At 36.0% G+C, this 21,447-nt stretch overlaps 1 protein-coding gene across 2 annotated transcripts in view; it reads left to right on the top strand.

Moving 5' to 3' along the window:
• The window catches only part of LOC126778890 (MAP kinase-activated protein kinase 2), a 29,246-nt gene extending 11,702 nt beyond the window's left edge, over nt 1-17,544 (top strand). Inside the window, exons 2-8 of one of the 2 annotated variants that reach the window (XM_050502638.1) lie at nt 2,591-2,716; nt 8,861-8,998; nt 9,266-9,472; nt 12,474-12,605; nt 12,935-13,057; nt 13,479-13,631; nt 14,100-17,544. In XM_050502638.1, coding sequence (XP_050358595.1) covers nt 2,591-2,716; nt 8,861-8,998; nt 9,266-9,472; nt 12,474-12,605; nt 12,935-13,057; nt 13,479-13,631; nt 14,100-14,171 — 951 coding nt within the window. In that variant the 3' untranslated portion in view covers nt 14,172-17,544. Of the gene's footprint in view, nt 1-2,590; nt 2,717-8,860; nt 8,999-9,265; nt 9,473-12,473; nt 12,606-12,934; nt 13,058-13,442; nt 13,632-14,099 lie in introns of both variants that reach the window. The other variant, XM_050502637.1, reaches the window with a different exon arrangement.
• Nucleotides 17,545-21,447: the final 3,903 nt, after the last annotated feature.

Below are 21,447 nucleotides of genomic sequence, written 5' to 3'. Positions count from 1 at the left end.
ATAAAAAAGAGAAAGGTATAATGACTTATCAATCCGACCGCCATTGGTGGAACAGTGGCGTTTGACGGGTAAGAAACGGCGCGATGCAACTAGGCTAGTTTTCAATTAGAACGAATTGCGTAGTTACGGATTAAACCGATTATTAGATTCCTTATCATAACCATCGTATGATGATTTATTGGTAATTTTATAGGTGGCTATAATTATCAATTAATTAGTCCCACAGTACAGACAGTTAAACACACACAAAGATGATAACGAGCCGGTTGGCGTGGTTGGTTGACTTGCCTTTCACGCCGAAGTTTGTGTCGATTCCCACCCAGGACAGACATTTGTGTGCATGAACATGTCTGTTTATCCTGAGTCTTGGTGTTTTTATCTATATAAGTATGTATTTACAAAAGAAAAGTAGTATATGTAGTATATCAGTTGCCTGGTTTCCATAGTACAAGCTCTGCTTAATTTGGGATATCAGATGGCCGTGTCTGAATAGTGTCCCAGAATATATGTTATTATTATTACAAATATATACATATACAAGATTTGAGTTATACATAGATTAATAAGTATCGTTACCTTAATGAGCAGATATGGCTCAGTAGTCGTGAATCATAAACGAATATTCCAGGTTCAAATACAAGGAAACTGATTTTTTTTAAATTTGTATTTATGATTCATCTCGTGCTGTACGAAACATGCATATGTCGAAAAAAATAGTCATATGTGTATCAAAATATCCTCAAAAGGAGAGGAAGCTTTAAAGCCATAGCCCAGCAGTGGAATATATATAGGCTGTTATTTGATTAGTATCAAGAATATTTTATAAAGCAATTTATCAAAGTTAATAAACTTGTTATTGTACGGGAGGAAAAAGACTTCTGACGCACGGTCGATTCTGGTTCAGGAGTCAAGGCTGTGATGTTGTGTTATGTACTACATGATTTATATAAACATGTTATTGTCCGTTCCAGCTCGTCTAAAGTTTTTTTTTATAGAATAGGAAGGCGGACGAGCATATGGGCCATCGATGGTAAGCGGTCACCAACGCCCTTAGACATTTGCATTTTAAGAAATGTCAACCATCGCTTACATAGCCAATGCGCCACCGACCTTGGGAACTAAGATGTTATGTCCCATGTTCCTGTAATTACACTGGCTCACTCACCATTCAAATCGAAACACAACAATATCAAGTACTGCTGTTTTGCGGTTGAATATCTGATGAGTGGGTGGTACCTACCCAGGCGAGCTTGCACAAAACCCTACCAGTAGTTGATCGTCGTGGTGGAAGAATCTCTGAACTTTTTCATTAAAAGGTGGCCTGTGTCCAGTAGATACTACTACATACAAATAGGTTCACATTTCATATTAAAAACAAACGCAACCATTATATGTTCATTCACTGCTTCTCAACACATAGAACACTTTTGCTCCACGATAAAATTTCAAAGCTCCACGAAAAAGGACATAATCAACAACTGTTTTCATATCATTAACAGATCACATCATATAAAAATAATTGAAAGATTTTTTTATGGATATAACGCTTTGCTTTAGTGTGGCTGGCTCATTCGCCCGTGATACGATCCAAAGTCATTACAGATTTTGGTACAGCCAAGCAATGATAATATATGACTGAACTGCTAGTTTGATTGGCTCATTCCATTCTTGACTTTAAAACAATTGGCAAACCTTATTTTCACATCTCACGATCATAATATAATATTGGATGTACTCCTTGTCAATCTAGTGTCGAAGTTAATTGGGTCCCGACTTCAAAGTGATTGGGAACCACTGGTCTAATGTACAGCGCAATACGAATACTGTACACAGGATGTAATCTGTTTGACGTCAATATATACAAAGAATCGTCTGTCTTTATGTGCGTTCTCGTATATCTTATAGCGGAAAATTGATATGCGTTATGAGTCATACGGTATTAGTGACAAGCTTTTGCACGGGACTTCGTTTGCATGGAATTTTCGTTTTTGTTATTTTCTCTTTAGTGAGCTAGCTTTCATACATTATTCAATACTTGATGTTCTTAGTGATATGCCCTTTAGTTCAAGCTATATCCTGAAATTTCACCGAAATTGATCTAGTATTTTAGTAACTAGAATAAATCGCTTTGAATTGAATAAAATAGCAAAACGAATTAAGTTTAAACAAACAATTTATTTGTTCCAGAAAAATAAATTATAAGCAAATGTATAAGCATGCCATGACAGTTTGTAAAGAATAACGAAAAAAAATAATTAGAAACAACACATTTAAATTATCCACAGGCAAACGTAATCACGTATACAGCCAAGAACTGTTTTATGAAAATTTATTCAATAGGTATCAACCAGTATCTTAATAATTTCAACTCCAAATATTATTGCAATGTCGTAAAAAGTGTATGAAATATTAAACGAAATTCGTTTGAAATCGCGCTTCGTTTACAATTTGTGTCATATGTAATGATAAGAGACACAGAAGAAGAAAAGAGAATTTCCTCCCATCCCCAAAGGAAAACGTAATTAATTAGTAATTTTCAAATAGTTAGAAATAAAAAAGTCGTCACATAATTGAATGATATTGTTCACAGGTGGTAGAATGCAAGGAGAAGAGGACTGGTATGAAACGAGCGCTGAAAGTGCTGCACGACAGCGCTAAAGCAAGACGCGAAGTAGAACTGCATTGGCGTGCAAGCGGCTGCATTCATATAGTCGAGGTATGTATTCAATACAATATAATATAGATGTACTTACGTCCTTTTGTATTCGTATTAATATTTTATTCAGTGTAATTAAAGGCAAGTATGACGTAACATCTCGGACTATGTAATTGAAAGTTACCTTATATAAAATGTTTCCAACGTTTTGTTGAGGATGATTTCTCTCTTTCTGCCATTATTGTTTTGACATTCGAAAGAAGAAGACAGCATTGTTTACTAATCACCCGCTTAACAACGTTTATAGCTATAGCCGTTAATTTTGGGTATTATCCTTATGAAATAGTATAAATGCCTGATAAATAAATATTTGCCTGGTACACGATCATCTGCCAACTTACGCCACTTCTGTGCTTAGTTAGTTCATCGTTTCCCAAACTTTTTAGTGACACCCCCCAAATATTAATATGACAAGCAAAATCTTAACTTATATTTTAGTTACATTAATATTAGCTTTCCTTTTTCATTGACATTATTAGCAATTGGTATATTTCTTAACATTTTATGTTTGAGTCAAAGTTTTTTTTTTTAATTACTATCATTGAAACCCATCCCCAATTGCATTTTCATTCATCATCGTGTAATGGATCGAACTCTATTATCTTTTAGACAAAACAATACCAATTCCGGCACAAAATCACCATTTGTCAATACACAATAGATAATTATTTCGTCATTCGCAATACCATTCATTCCATTCAATGAATTGGTATGAGTGTATTTCTTTATCTAGTACGTGTCCTTTTAATGAATATCGAGTAATTGGATTTTTTTTAATTCAAACAATCGATTTATGTTGAAAACTGTATGTTACAAAGAAACTGTCAATAGATGTCGCTCGTTAAAGTTTTTGTTCTTTCTAAATCGCGCTGGCTAGATTTTTTTTTGTATGTATTTATATAAGTATAAGTTAAGGAGACATGAGCCTATGGTCCGTAAGACCACAGAGGCACCTCCGCGTCCACTTGCGCCGCGCGCAAACTACAGTCAACAGCCGCGTTCCCAAGAACGGGACACGGCGAACCTAAAACAATTTGCCACGTTATGCGGCAAAATTGACTTAGATGGCATCCAACAATTCTTGGATGAGTACTCGGCAGACCCAGGTAACTTTGTATGCCTGCTCGTAAAATATGCATCGCTGTTCACTCAGATGAACGCACTCACCAAGCTCAATGGCCAACGCTAGGATAAAGCCTCGCGCCCTGACCGTCATAACGTTCAACGCAAACGGTCTTATCCAACAAATCGATCTAGTCCGCGATTTCTTACGCAACCATCCCGTCGACGTCATGCTAGTGCAAGAGACGTTTCTCAAACCCAACGTTCGCGATCCGAACATCGCGAATTACCGCATCATCAGAAACGATCGTATCTCCGCGAAAGGTGGTACGGTTATTTACTATAAAAGGTCACTTCACTGCCTGCCACTCGACACCCCACCGCTCACCAACATCGAAGCGTCAATCTGTCAGCTAAGTATGACGGGCCATCAGCCCGTTATCCTAGCCTCTGTTTACCTCTCACCGACGAAACAACTCTTAGAAAATGACCTTAAGTCACTTCTATCAATGGGTAGCGCGGTCATTTCAGCCGGCGACCTAAACAGTAAACACCCCAACTGGAATTCACTCCAAACAAATGCTAGAGGTAAAACATTAGATCGTTTGTCTCACCATATGTCGCACAATTTTGCCGTCATTGCTCCTACGACACCCACTCGGTTCCCACTCTCGGAGAACCGCAGAGATAAACCAGACGTACTCGACATAGTGTTATTGAAAGGCGTGACCTTGCAGTTACGTTCAATCGAAGCACTATCCGAGTTAGACTCAGACCACCGCCCAGTCTTAGTAGAGTTAGGGCCGGATGATCCACTTAACCGTCCTATTAAAACGATTATCGACTGGCATAAATTCACACAGCAAGTCCAGTCCTTAGGTTCTCAGCCTCTAAAAGATATCCCAGACAGAATTGACACAGTAGACGTTGCAAAAGCGGCCGCGATTAAACTCACGACCCACATACGCGACAAAATAGACATGTGCTCCAGGGAGGTCGAATTTCGCCCTAACGAGCGTTGGGAGCTCCCTGAAGACTTAAAAGATCTTATCACTCGGAAAAACGCCGCCACACGAGCTCATGACGCGTTTCCATCACCAGAAAACCGGAGGAAACTCTGGGCCCTTCAGAGGGACGTCAAAGCCCGTTTCAGCGAATTCCGTGATGATAATTACGGTACTCGCCTAGGGGAAATCAAACCATCGCACACAGCGTTCTGGACGATGCCGAGATCCCTCAAAGGCGAACGAGCCGCGAACATGCCTCCTTTGTTACGCCCGAATCTCCCGCCCGCAACAGACGACTTGGATAAGGCCGAGTGCTTAGCCGATAGCTTAGAAACGCAATGCTCACCGAGCAACCAAGCGGTAGACCCGGAACACCTCTTAAAGGTCGACACATTAATAGATAATATCAGCTCTGTGCCACCAACGGACGAACCGTTGTCACCGACATCAGTCGAGGAGATCGAATCGATAGTCAAGAAATTACTAGTCAAAAAATCGCCCGGTGCGGACCGGATTAGTAATAAAGCCATTAAGCGCCTCCCGCAACAACTAATAGCACTTCTCGTGCTAATATTCAACGCCCTTCTGGCAGGATGCTCCTTTCCAGACCAATGGAAAGAAGCCATAGTCATAGGAATCCCTAAACCAGGGAAACCCAGGAATCAACCCACGAGCTATCGACCCATTAGCCTCCTCAACACGCTCGGAAAGGTCTACGAGAGAGTTATCCTCGCAAGAATCAAAGCCCACGTAGAGGCCAATCAGATTCAAATTAACGAGCAGTTCGGCTTTAGAGCCGGGCACTCGTGCGTCAATCAGGTCCACCGCCTAACGGAAGACATACTTAAGGGTTTCGCCATCGGTAGAACCACCTCGACGGGTGCCCTATTCTTCGATGTAGCGAAAGCATTCGACAAAGTCTGGCACAATGGTTTATTATATAAACTATACACTCTCGGATTGCCAGAGAGACTCGTTCTCATCATACGAGACTACTTGACGAATCGTACTTTCCGCTACAGAGTTGAAGGCACTTTGTCATCACCTCGCCCCATCAGGGCAGGAGTCCCTCAAGGCTCCGCACTATCCCCGATACTCTATTCGTTATTCACGAATGATATTCCAAACCCAACCCAAAGGGTTAACTTAGCCCTCTTCGCGGACGATACCGCCTTATATACAACCACGCCTTCGACGGCAGTCATGACAAAGCGTCTCCAATCCGCGGCCAACGCACTAGGCGATTGGTTCCGGAAGTGGAGAATCGAAGTTAATCCGGATAAAAGTGTAGCAGTACACTTCACCCGCAATCCTATATATATTAGAAATCATATGGCCAACCCGGGAAACATAACCCTGTTCGACCAACCTATCCCGTGGAAATCCGAAGTTAAATACTTAGGAGTCACACTCGATAGGAGACTCAACTTCCAGTCCCACATCAAAAGGGTACGCAACAGGGCAGCGTTCGTACTAGGAAGACTGTATGTGATGCTATGTGGGAGGAGTAAAATGTCCCTTAGAAATAAGACGACATTGTACAAAACCTTCATACGTCCCATAATGACCTATGCGAGCCCTGTCTTTGCCCACTGCTCACCGTGTCAGATCAAACGTCTGCAGATGATTCAAAATCGCTTTCTTCGTATCGCTACCAACTCGCCATGGTACATACGTAACGTTGACCTTCACAAGGACTTCAAAATCGATTCGATCGCCAAGTATCTCAAAATGCTCTCTACGGCGTATTTTGAGAGAGCTAAACGACACGGCAATCCGCTGATAGCACAGGCCTGCTCATATACCTCCCTCAGAGGTAACCTCCCGCACAGACTCAGGCGTCCTATGCACGTCCTTGATGACAAAGACGACAGCATAACTGTCGCAAACGCTCCCTTCGTAGGGAAAACACTACACAAGACACACATACACCGTTTCCGCCGGCGGAAACGAGGTCCCAGATTTGCGACATCACGAAATCGGTCGTGATCTAGTATGGTGCTTCGTACAGAAGCGCTTCTCTCCCCTCCGACTACGTCCTGAGCCGAGGTGCGATCTCGTAGGAGACATCCTCAGGATGGACGTCATGTAGAGCCCGAGACGGCTCGAAATTCAAGGCGGAGTCTAGTACTCGCCCCAACGCCCGGTGACGCTGTAAAGGCCAATAGGGACAACAGCACACATTCACTCAGGAAAAAAAAAAAAAAAAAGGAGACATGAGAGGTGTAGCTTAAGTGGAAGTTCGTCGTTCGCAGTCGTAGCTGTAAAATCACTACTTTTATACTTTCATTACTTACTGGGTTGCGCGGAAGCGGTGCGCGGTCGATTATATTTACTGGTGGTAGGGCTTTGTGCAAGCTCGTCTGAGTAGGTACCACCCACTCATCAGATATTCTACCACAAAACAGCAGTACTTAGTATTGTTGTGTTCCGGTTTGAAGGGTGAGTGAGCCAGTGTAATTACAGGCACAAAGGACATAAAATCTTAGGTCCCAAGGTTGGTGGCGCATTGGCTATGTAAGCGATGGTTGGCATTTCTTACAATGCCAATGTATATGAGCGTTGGTGACAGCTTACCATCAGGTGGCCCATATGCTCGTCCGCCTTCCTGTTCTAAAAGAAAAAATGTTTATAAAAAACCCGAGACCGATAAGTACAACGCATTTATATAGACTCCTCTTGGTTGGCAACACAACGCAACATTTTGAATTACCTAAATAGTTGCCCTCGTTGAACTATCTTTCAATCGACCCAATTTGACTTATTATTCACTAATTTATATTACATTATTTAAATTTTTTTTTTTTTTTTTTGTTCTCTAAAATTGTTTTTTTGTTTTCTTTTGTTCTCAATTTTTTTTTTCTCTAAATTAATATGTAAGTTCATGTAAATATTAAATATTCAATCGTAAATTTAATAATAATTTCAAAATATTTTTAATAATTTTAATTATATTAATGTATTTGTATTTTTATGGACTTGTAATTTTTAACTAAAAACTTTATAACATGACTATGTATAATGTGATGCTTTTAGGAATGATGTGATAACGTATGTATAATTAGTAGAACATTTGTCAAAAAACCTTTCAAACCTCTATTTAAGTGCCTCTATAATGTATGTAATGGTTGGTTGTCCAAAATAAATAAATAACATCGATTAACGTGAAGCAAGCTCCGTATAACGCCTTTACTATTCCATTACAGTTCTAAGCCGAGGTGCCTTTTCATAGATCAAAGCCCTAAGGGGATCGCTAAAAATTGTCAGGACCTGTGCTTCAGATTGTACATGTATGATACCTATATCGTTTAGGGTATATTTTCTATATATAGAACTAGATTTTGCCCGCAAGGGGGTAGGCGGATCTTAGGTATAAAAGTAGCCTATGTTTTTCTGGGGGTGCAAGAGTGCTTCATATAAAATTTTCATTAAAATCGGTTCAGTCGTTTAGCCGTAAAAGCGTAAGATCGATATGAAGTTGCTGTATATAGCCGTAGATTGAAATTATAAAGATTTAAAAATATTGATTTTGTCATTCCATTTTTATATGTATTTACGGTCTTATTTATAGACATTGCTTAGCGGCTTTATAAATTGAACACTGATTTCTCTCTTGCTGTCATTATTGATTTGACATTCGAAAGAAGAAGACAGCATCGTTTAACTAATCATCCGATATATAGCGTCGTGAAAGTCCTCGGACATTATTCACACACGGCTTTCTGATCCCAAACTAAGCAGAGCTCGTACTATGGAAACCAGACCACTGATATACTACATATACTACTTTTCTTTTGTAAATGCATACTTATATTAATACACCAAGACTCAGGACAAACAGACATGTTCATCATTCAGACATTCTCATGTCCTGGGTGGGAATCGAACCCACAACCTTCGGCGTGATAGGCAAGAATCTAACAACCACGCCAACCGACCCGTCGTAGTAAGGCCGTTATTGTTGTGTTTATTTAAACTTTTTTTTTTTAATGAAATTAATTGTGAAACTTAGGTGTCACCCATTCGCCTTCCAAACAAATTTAAAATCGTCTAATTTTTATTTTTCTAATAATAGATAATAGACGTCTACGATAACACATATGGTGGTAAGCGCTGCCTGCTAGTCGTGATGGAGTGCATGGATGGTGGCGAGCTGTTCCAGAGGATACAGGACAATAGAGAAGGCGCTTTTACGGAGAGGCAAGCTGCAGAGGTTCGCAATGAACGTCTTATTATAATATAAACAAATTTGAAATGTCTGTCTGTGATACTTTTTATTTAGTCGGTGACGCAATGCCGATTTATACGGAATGTTTAATATTTCTTACACTATCAATGTCTATGGGCGGTAGTTACCACTTACCTACTTCACAATAAAAATCTAGAATATTAATTAAATAATTCAATTAGGTTTTTGCGTGCGTCCTTTGCCAAATAAAAAAGAAAAATAAAAAAGTAACCGATGGCATTCGAATTTCAGATAATGCATTCGATATGTGTCGCCGTACGTCACCTCCACGATTCGAACATAGCTCACCGGGACATCAAACCTGAGAATCTTCTATACACAAGCATGCAACCGAACGCGATATTGAAATTAACGGACTTCGGTTTCGCAAAGGAGACGTTGACCCCAGCGGATACACTTCAGACCCCGTGCTACACGCCATACTATGTTGCTCCAGAGGTAAGACCTTTAAAATGGGATATACTGTCTAGGTAATAGGATATACGTCACTGAATGGTCTTGGCAACTTATATGCAGGACCCTTCAGGCGTATGGGAGTTAAAGTGCACAATCTTGTGCACTAAAGTATCTCCTGTGCAGTTGGCTAGTCTCCATTGTGATCGGGTGCCGTGAACCCATGACTGAATTCTATCACTCAATCCACTATCCACTGAATTCTTCCAAAGAATCCAGGGTTCTATTTGAAACTACGGCGAACGATATCTAGGTTTAAAGACTGCGTAAAAAAACTTCTTATTATTATTCATACTTTCATCTGACGACAACTAATTCGCTACGATTTCGTGTAACATCAAGATGGGAAAACCACAAAGCAAAGAAGAAATTATCGTTGCCCAAAACGGGCAGGCAAATCAGGCGAACACAAGCCTACTGCATGAGATTGCGCATGATAAATTAAACCTTATAGTCATGCTAATCATCACGTCGGGGTCACCAATATAATTTACAATATTTAATTGTTACGACGATATTACAGTGCGATGTTAGAATGGCGACTCGGCGACAGAACACATAATAATGTATTAATTGACAATGTAGCATATCGAATATCGACTTGTTTCTAGGTGCCATTATGGACAGTGATTTTTGCTTACATTAATAAAAGATAATACGTAGGCACACATTTATTCTCAATAAGACATATTACAGTCACATACTTGCGAACAAAGTTTACATAATGTGTGTACAATAAAATTCGCCATTCCATCTTAAGTACTATGTTTGTTGTTTTTTTTTTTTTATAGAATAGAAAGGCGGACGAGCATATGGGCCACCTGATGGTAAGTGGTCACCAACGCTCTTAGACATTGGCATTGTAAGAAATGTCAACCATCGCTTACATATCCAATGCGCCACCAACCTTGGGAACTAAGATTTTATGTCCCTTGTGCCTGTAATTACACTGGCTCACTCACCCTTCAAACCGGAACACAACAATATCAAGTATTGCTGTTTTGCGGTAGAATATCTGATGAGTGGGTGGTACCTACCCAGACGAGCTTGCACAAAGCCCTACCACCAGTGAAATAAAAGTTTTAGGTAATTAGGTAGGTAGGTAGTGTTAATAAGTTTAATAGGTGGGTATTTTGAAGTTACTGACTGCCTCGTTGGTCTAGTGGCTTGATGTAAGGCCGCAGACCCGGAGGTCCTGGGTTCAATTCCCAGGTCGGGCCAATAAAAAGTTATTGGGATTTTCTGTCAGAAAATTCTAAGTAGCAGCCCGGAGTCTGGAAGTTGGAAGTGTGTTCACTCCCGCGCCTCGGAAAGCACGTAAAGCCGTTGGTCCTGCGCCTGAACTCTTTCCGATCGTGTCAGTTTGCCGTCCCATCGAATTATAAGAGTTAGGGAATAGATAATAGGGAAACTCGGAGTTCTGAACAAGGTGCGGCGCTTTTTCAAGCCACATCAACTGTGCCTGCTGTACAAAACACAGGTACGGTCTTGCGTGGAATATTGCTCGCACCTTTGGGATGGCTCCGCTAAGTACCTACATACTTGAGGCCTTGGACCGGTTGCAGCGACGTGCCGTACGCATTACTGGCGACGTAAAGGTCACAAACACCCTTGAACCTTTACAATTGCGTCGTGAGATAGCAACACTGAGCGCTTTCTATCGACTGTATCACGGCGAGTGCTCTGAGGAATTATTCTCTCTAATTCCTGCTTCCCCCTTCCTTCTTAAGTCCAGGCGAGCTGGTTCTCGATGTCACCGCCTAATTGTGACATCAATTCCATCGCGAATAAAGAAATTTGGCAACTCCTTTCTTTGTCGCACTTCCAAAAAATGGAATTCCTTACCAGCTCACGTGTTCCCCTCCTCTTACAACCCGGGTTCCTTCAAACGTGAAGAAAACGTGAACAGGCGTGAAGAGGCATCTTGCGGGCCGGCAAGGCGAAGGCGGCTAGTGCAGAACGTTTTTTCCGTCTTACCATCAGGTGGAGTAGAGTCATTTGCCCTCCCGGCGAATATAATAAAAAAAAAAAAATAGAGAGTTTGCGCCTGTGTTTGCGCACACACTTGTGCACTATATGTCCTAGTTGGCTAATCTCTCTTGAGATTGGCCGCCGTGGCCGAAATCTGGAGGACATTATTATTATTATTTTGAAGTTAATTTTAAACATATACTTACGAAATTTACACAGTAAAAAAATTATATATATTTATATATATATATATATAAATTTTTAAAATATAATAAAATAATATATATATATATTTTAAATATAATTAATAAATTTCGTAAATTTATATATGTATATATATATATACCTCATTTACTCTAATGTGATGTCAACTCAACGTCGAAATTGTTTATTTATATATTATATATTCTCATCATATGTACATATGACGTATATACATGAGGCATAAGCTTTAAAATGTTTATTAAAATAAGTACCTCGTGATTATGAGCTTTTTCCCACTCTTTGATCAAGATAGGTGATATTTTTATCTTAACTAAAAAAAAGCTCCACGAAGTCCCCTACCGGCCTCCCCTATACCCAGTTCTCTATATATATACAATATTATAATCTGTGGTGCTAATACAACTTAACGCTCCGTCGCCATTTTTCTTATGCCTGACCTTAAATATATTTTTATATATCAGAAAGTATTTTATATTGCAAAGTTTAAAATAGTTACTGGATTTACTTGATGGTAGGGTTTCGTGCAAGCTCGTCATCCAGCTTGCCATGTCACCCTCATCACATATACTACCGCTAAACATCAAAGAGTAGTGTTGTGTTCCGGTTTGAAGGTTAACTCGCTCTCAGTCAATGTAACAAGGACACAACGTCTTACTTCACAAGATTGGTGGTGCAATGGTGATGTAAGGGAATTGTTAAATACTCATACGATAGCAAAGTGATAGCTTTTGTCCAGTATTGGGATATTTACTTTTTTAATCTCTTGCCTTATGTCGATTCATGATTCCAGGTGCTGGGTCCCGAGAAGTACGACAAATCGTGTGACATTTGGTCATTAGGTGTCGTCATGTACATTCTCCTGTGCGGGTTCCCTCCCTTCTACTCCAACCACGGCCTGGCTATATCGCCCGGGATGAAAAAGGTAAATATATATATATACATATATGTATATATATATATATATATATATATATATATATATATATATATTGGAGCCTACTTCTCATGATTCATAATATATATTTCATTACATTATACCTTATGTCTTCTTGATTACAATTTGTTTTTTTTTTTAAATCAGCTCAATCATTTAAAACATAATTTTATTAATTAATTATTTATTTTAAAAAAAAAACTTATTCTTTTCGCCGGTTCATATCAGGTTTGCAGTGTTTCTCTCTAAACCGATGGTAATTTGTTGACAAAGTAAGTTAGAATAAATAATTTATTTATTATTCTTTGATTTTTCAGCGTATTAGACTCGGCCAATATGACTTTCCTGAGCCGGAATGGTCGAATGTATCGTCCGAAGCCAAAAATCTGATCCGTGGAATGCTGTCTGTGGATCCAGCGAAACGTCTCACTATACACCAAGTATGTATATATATAATAATAGCCGATATTGCACGAAATGAAAAACACTTGTGGTGTTTGCCCGGGCTTGAACCCACGATCATCGGATAAAATTCACGCGTTCTTACCACTGGTTTTTGAGTGCTTAATTTGGGCTCGGTGATGAAGGAAGACATTGTGAGGAAAAATGCCTGATGAAATTGTCCCACACGTGTATCCACCGGCATTGCAACAGCGTTATGGAATAAGCTATATAATATGCCTGTATTATTATAATTTGAAATAAGTCCATCAAATTTTGCCCAATCTAAAGCTTTTATGACGATATTTTATAAAAAATGTCAGGTCAGTAATATTGATTATATTTAATAGTAGATAATTCGTATTTTTCGTCTTGAATGTTAAGTTGGTGATTGACTCATCGCGCACCCCCACTCCGCAGGTGATGGCCAGTCCGTGGGTGCGGCAGTACACGCAGGTGCCGCAGACGCCGCTGTACACCCACACGCTGCTGCGCGACGCGGGCGACGCGTGGGCCGACGTGCAGGACGAGATGACACGCTCGCTCGCCACCATGCGCGTCGACTACGACCAGGTGGGGGAGGTCTCACGCAGACCAGCTTACCGTAACTACTGGACCGGGGCAGTCGTAATCGTGGTATAGGATCTATGATCTGCCCCACCCTGGTTAGGGCTGGTATTAATTGGTGGTTGTTGCTATTAAGCAATTCTAAGTAACAAATCGGAGTTCAGTCGGGTTGAGAGATACTTTCAGTAGCCTAGAGTCTGGAGGTAAGCATTGGTTACCCGTGCCTCGGAAAGCACGTAAAACCACGTGAGTCTTGACTATGAACTCCGGTCGTGTCAGATTATATGAATGAGTGAATATATCTGTTTGCGTACTTTAATATCTAGAACAAATTGCTAGTCTTCGTAATTTGATCAATATCAACAAAGTAGTAACAGCCTGTTAATGTCCCCCTGCTGGGCTAAGGCCTCCTCTCCCTTTTGAGGAGAAGGTTTGGAGCTTATCATCATAATATTAACATTTTTTTTTTTTCAGGTACAAATCAAAGCGCTGGAACAGAGTAATAATTCGCTGCTAAACAAGAGACGAAACAAAGTAGGTGCTTGAAGAATTAAACAGTACTTATAAATGACCACACAGTGTGACCAGAACAATTAATGTTCATGATTTTATACAAAATGTAAACAAACAATAGTGTACAGTTATATGAGTGTTGCCAGATGTATTTCTTTTTGTTAAAATATATATAATATGATGGTTACAAGGTTATTGCATACAGATGTAACAATGTAAACATATTTATATATAAATAAAACTATGATAGTTTATTAAAATAAGCATTTACTGCTTTACTTATAAACGGTGAGCAGCGGATGAATAGTTAAACACTGTTTCTGTCTCTTTCTCTCATATTGATTTCACTTTCGAAAAAAGAAGACACAGCATTGTTTGACTAATCACCCCCCTTAACAGAGAGTGCGTAACGGTGCGTTTCTAGCTTAAGTGATATTATAGATAAAAAATGCTTTCTTGCAAACAACCTTTGGTTTTAGATAGATGTATAAATAGTATGAGTAGAATTAAAAATCTCTCATTACAAGCGTTCAAGCGTTCAAAATAATAAATTAGTTTTGCCTTATTTTTGGTTTATAAAGTTGTGATGAAACAAATATATATTTTATAATCGAAGTGGCAACACTGATGTTAAGGCGAGCGGGCGTGTTGCGGGCTGGGAGGGGAAGTGGCGTTTCAGATAAAGGAGATCTTGTATATGCGTTTTATTATTTTTTATTCTGGCTTAGTTTAGGGCATAAAGTAGTTACAATAGTTATAAATTGTACACACAAAATCTATTATTTTATTAAATATAAATAATAATAATTTACATGACTTATAAGATATATGAAATGTTTGCTTACATTTTGTATATAATCGTCTAAAACTAATATAAGAGTATGAGTTAACGCTTTCATAGTAAATAATGTGATATATAATGAAGTAAATAAGGACATGGAACCTGAGAATAAAAATTTCGTCATTAATCATGAATATAAAAACACTTAATGCATAAGTTTAATGACCTCTTCAGTATATTTTGCCCAGCTGTGGGAATATAGGAATGGTATATACGTGCTCATACTCTATAAACAGTATAAGTAGAAATAAACGTGAAACCCGACTACGGACGAAAGGGTTTTCCAATATGACTGCCATAAATTGATGCTATAATAATTATGTCATCATTAGGAATATTTATTTATTTATTTGGGAAACTTGCAGCATAATATAACACATAAACATTTGATAACAAAATAAGTCTCACATAAGCCAACAAAGTTTCCACTTTAACATTGAAATATGCCATATTGTATATTATTTTGTATTATATCAAATAGCATCCGTCCAATTGCCTTAAAAACTAGAAAATTTTGAGTTAATGTACAAACTGTTGATAATATAATTGGAATTAGCTTATAAACTTCGATCACGTGTACTATGATGCACGTATATTTTTTTTTTTTCGTGTGTAGATAGAAATATTTTTATTAATATAATATTAAAAATATTTCGCCTGACTTTTCCGTAGTCGGGTGGTTATAGTGAATCTTATTTTGTTCGCTTTTGATGTCAATTAAAATGTTTCAATTTGTAATTGTTAAGACTGAAAGTGTTCAATCATTCAATTGTTCTGGTCAGACGGTTGATAATTTTTTTTTTATTAATTACTTATTAATAATTCAAAGCGTGCTTGATTAGTTATTTAATAATAAATGTTATTCCTAAATGTATTTGAAAATGTTAAACTTTTCGTAACGTAAACAAAATGGCTGATTTATTTAGCCGTGAAATGGATTTTAGGATTTAAAATCCGTTAATATTATTGACATCACAAATTATTTTCTTGAAATAACATTGAATATACATTAAAATCAATTATAAGACGCATATTGCTTGTTTATTTTTGTATATTCGTTTAATATTTTTAATCTGTATACACAGAGTATTAATTAAATGAATTGATGAATAAAGTCTACGTTTAGAAATAGATTCTATGTTTAAATATATTGCCGCCCATTTCTTGTCTGTGGTGCCGAGGCGGTGATTTTGACGTTAGTTACGTCAAAATAAATTACACGTGTGAAGGAAATTGTTGTGTAACTGAATTCTTTTAGTGTTGTCGTACAATTGTCACATTATATCGATATGAATAGAGCTGTCGATATGACTTTAAATTACAAATTAGCATAAGTATATAATTTTAAGTTATAAGTATTAAGCTGTATTAAAAAAATAGACAAATTATGTCTAATGCAGTGGGCTTAGACAAATTTATTTATCTATTCAATGATATATAAGTTGATATATACAATGTATAAAAAAATATATGATTTTCGATGTCACAAAATAGCCATAAAAATGTATTTTTTACGTACATCGTATGTATAGTGTCTAAGCTAAGGATTGAATGCTATATCCGAGGTGACAATATCGATATATCGAGTTCAGTACATACATCACTATTTAGTGCGAATATATAGATATACGACTTTCTATAATCGATTTATAATAATTCATGCTTATACGTTTTTTTCATTGTTATATTCTTTTATTGTAATTTGGGAGTGTTCATAAATTAGATGAAGTATATTTTAATGGTCCATTGAAAATCGTAACAGAGGTGTCTGTAAAAATAATTAGACAGCTTTGGCCTTGTAATGACGTCATTGCTCTAGATCTTAATAGTCTGTGGTATATAAGTCGTTGAAATTTGAATCGAGAACAATTCGAGTGAATATTAAAGCTGAGTTACTGGTTAATATGAATTCGAATCGAGTATTGCCATTGGAATATATTTTAATTGGAGTTAAGGCAAAGATTGATTTGAGAGTGAAATTAAGTATGTAATTTTTTTTATTATTATTATACAATATTTAGGATGTATTAAAATAATCTTCTCTTGTCTTAATTATTTTTTCTTTATTTGTGCTAGAAGAAATATCTTCCAGAGAAAATTGTGCCTCATTTTTGTTTCTTTTTTCATCTGTAACATAAAATGTTATAAATACATTTCTAAATGTATCTAAATTACCGGAAAAGGGGGAAGAAACTCCAAAAACACGCGGAAGTACAAGATTTATAAACACTCCTTTATATAATGTTGCAAGTGTAAAATTTCTCTCGAATGCAATGATTTTGTTGATGTAAATTTTCTTTCAATATTTTTTTATAATACCGTTGTCAATTGAATGAAAAAAAATATTTATGTAATTCATAATCGGATAAATCTAATTGTGCATTTCCACCGAAATGCTTGGTAGTTTTGTGTTGGTAACTTTCGTTGACAACTTAATACATGTCAATAACTCGACAACACAAAGCTTGCCTATTTCTCTCTTGTTTATTCGCAATTCATAAATAAAAATGCTAGACGACCCATGATGTACAAAATAAAGCTAAATTAATGTTTGATTTAAATGAATATCGCATTGTTTTATAATAAGCTGTCTTTACGAAATTAGTGATTAAATTTTTAATTGGAAAGATTAAAAAGTTATGCTGTCGGTACCTTTAATTGTCATCTTGACACAATGTCATATGTCAAGATGACATTAAAGTTGCCTATAACTCGTGCCAATAAAATAAAAATATACTAATGGCGACCAATCTCGTGCCATCTCGTTTTCACATTATTGTCATCTCTCTCGATTAGAATGAAAACATTACACGCTAACATCACAAGCCAGTGTGGCCCTGTATATATAATGTGTAGAACTGAAAATTAGTAAATATATGTCTGATCGCTATGACTATTTAATTTTTGTTTTATCTGTGGTAATATTTCGACTATCGTTTATGGTACGCTGTGAATGGTAAAAACAACAGATCGCTTCTTTTACAGTAATTATGTATTTAAAGAATTGACTTTTTATTTTTTAATTACGTTCCTATAATGGTCAGTATATTCATATAGTGCTTTATATTAAATTTTATAATTATTAGAATAAACGCACAGATAAACAATTATTTAAATTAAAACACGACTGCCCTGAATTAAATAACAGCCATTGTTACTTGATGTAATGTTACATCCAAATCTGTTCAGGCATATAAAATAATGGTGGTATAAAGAAACCCACATACATACATATTTGAACACTGCAAAACATTACAATTCGTTTTTGGGCAGTCGTTTGAAAACTCGCAAATTATTATGTAGGTTTAATCAAAATATATGTATGACGTCACACAGTATGTACTTCAAACATATTACGTCATCGAGTTTGCTAGGCTTCATATCTCATTCATTCTTTGAAGCTGCTCATGATTTATCGTATTCATTTTTATTCTTTTTTGCGTTGTGAATGGTTAAACATGTAATTAATAATACATTTCTTGGTAATAAAACAACAATCTTAAATATATATTTAATAAATATCACATATAATATTAATTTGTTTAAAAACAATGTTTCTCAACATTTGTTAGACTTTTTGAGTGTCAGCTTAGATTTAAATTATCGTCGAATACATTATTAATTTACACAATTAAACATTCGTTGCTGTCGTCGTCGTCGGTACTTAAGCTGTTGTGTTTTGTTTTAAGAAAAGTAAGTTATTTTAAAATTAAGTAGTATAATGATTTCTGAACGTATTTGAAGGGTGTGTGGGAGGGGGGGCAAGCTTTATTTGTTGTGTTCCCAAATGTTGAGAAACAATGCTTTTTAAATATTAAATAACGTATCTCATAAACAGCATTTTCTTTCGCTAGTCGTTTGTATTTAAATATAATCATTTAAAGCATTTAATTAATGACAAAGTATATAAAACTTATGTAATTAATAAAATAATTATATATAATAACATTCTATAATAATAGTAATATAACAAATAACATACGAATATACTACGATATTAATACTTACCAGACTTGTCCTATATGTAATTGATTAATGATTAACGATGACGATTACTATACGTAATCATCAATCGCGATTACAGTATAACGAAAGTAATCAAAAAAGTAAAGTTAATGTTTAATCGTGATTGATGATTACACTTAGTAATTGTAATCAAGTAATCTGATTAAATTTTGTCCAAGTCTGATACTAACTATAAACAACCCGTGATAACTAAGTGACTGGAAAACTTTGGTCTTAACTGAATTGCAGGTTCCATTTGTCCACCCGAAAATTTCATTAAATTTTCAAGTGTTAGAAATTCATCTCAAGGCGGTGAAAGGAAACGTTAAGAAATCTGCATTATCATTTGTCATAAAAAAATCAATTTCATTATAGCATTGTTAAAAATTATAATAAAGTTTAAGGCTTTGGAATTTCCCGTCCGTGCTTAAACAAAGTGCATAGTTTAAAAAAAAACATATTAATATTTTTCTAGTTAATAACTGTAGCATCATTTTGGTGTTATATATTAGGCAAAGATATAAAGGTAAGGTAGTTGCACAAATTTATTTTTAATTTATGGATTATTTTTCGAATGCATTTTAAAATTAATAAAATTCAACAAAAGACATATTTTTTATTAAGTACCTAATAAAATAGAGCGATGATTATCTGTGTTAGCACACGCTTTAAACAAGCATCTTGTTATATACTATATATAAACTAATGTAGTCCAACTGAAATTTATATATTTTTGAACGAAAGATTTACAAATAATGTTTTTTCATTTATTAGTTTGAAATAGAGTTGTGATTTTGTTTTTATAATACTTAAAGTGAATGCATCTGTTTTTGTATTCGCTAATCGTTTTTTAGTGTATAAATTGTGGAGTTTTTTTTTTCAACAGATTAAACAAAAGTCATATATATTTATATCACAGAAAATATACATCACAAACAATATAAGTATAATAGAATAAGTACTTATTTTCATATATTTACAAAAACAAAATATTTATAACGTTTTTTTTTTTTAACTTTAAATCTAGTGTTGCCATGTTTATTTAATTTTTCGTGTTTATTTTAATGGTGAATAGGTTATAACTTACTTCTACAATATGATATATGTGTTACTTTAATTATATTTTTAAGGTAAGCATTGTATTATGTATGTACTGAGGTGTAATAAAATTAATTTAGAAGGCCATAAGAGTATTTTTTTTCGTTTTTAATATTGTGCATCCATGCAAGCAGACGAAAAAATAAGTCTAAATCAGGTAATCTTTATCAATGTATTTGGGCTCATCTTCTCTAGGCACCACTTATTATTCAACCGCCAAAAATAAACTCGTATTTTGATGTTCTCTAGTTAGAACGGGAGTAAAGTTACAGAGTGTAAATGTAACCTTGCTGGGCTAAGAACTCCTATCTGAATGCCGGCTGGTTGATACGCATGTAGCAGACAGGTTTCCTCATAGTTTTTTTATTACCACCCAGCACGAAATGAATAAACACAAAAAGTACATGAAAACCCAGAAGCGCTTGCCTGGATTTTACCACGCGATCTTCGCTAAAGATTCACATGTCGCTACCACTAGGTCATCGCGGCTATATATCGTAGCGCAAGAATGAGCCAGTGTAATTACAGACGCAAGAGTTATAAAAGCTTATATTGCAAGGCTGGCAAGTGTACATAGCAGTTCCAGATTCAATCTAATCAAATTCAAATTAAAAGTAACAAAAAATCATTAGTAATTATTAAAAATGTCAAAATCAAATAATAAATAATGTCGTTGTTATAATAAAAAATCAATCAGCGTAATCATAATTAAAAGTATTAATTAAAATGAATCATGCATTTTATAATAAGTAACTTATTTCTAAAGATTAAGGGGAGAGTAATAAAAAATGTCAATGTCAGGTATTGATCTAACAATATTATTACATTTATTACACAACCGTACTAAGGGAGCTTGTTTACCAATATGAGACTTTACGCAAGGAGTATGAAATATTTTGTAGGTGTGAGTACTTCTGTGTGCCCTAGACGAAACTGATATCAGTATTCTCTCAATTAATTCTGAGTTGACTGATTTAAAGTTAATAATACTGGGTAGGAATTTAAGTTCTAACAATTCGCGTCTACTTCGAAGAGAAATCATATTAAATTTTGCCAAACGTTCTTTGTATAACTGGTTGTGCGAATAATCCTTTTCATGAAAAGCAAGATGTTTCGTAAAGGTTAAAATGTACTCTATACAGTGGATTCCATATAACACAGGCATACTCTAGACAGCTACGCACTAATGAATTGTACAAGAGTAATTTATTTTTCACTGAAAAGCCTTGAGTGTTCCACTTGATAAAACCAAGATTTTGAGCAGCTTTAACAACTATGTTATCAACATAAGTTACAAAGGTTAGACGTTCGTCAATAGTGATTCCTAAGTCTTTAATTTGCGATAACTCTTGTAATATTTTATTT

This window comes from Nymphalis io, chromosome 27 (genome assembly GCF_905147045.1).
Source record: "Nymphalis io chromosome 27, ilAglIoxx1.1, whole genome shotgun sequence".
Classification (NCBI taxonomy): domain Eukaryota; kingdom Metazoa; phylum Arthropoda; class Insecta; order Lepidoptera; family Nymphalidae; genus Nymphalis; species Nymphalis io.
The sequence above is the reverse complement of the archived record's forward strand: the minus strand, read 5'-3'. Positions and strand labels throughout refer to the sequence as shown.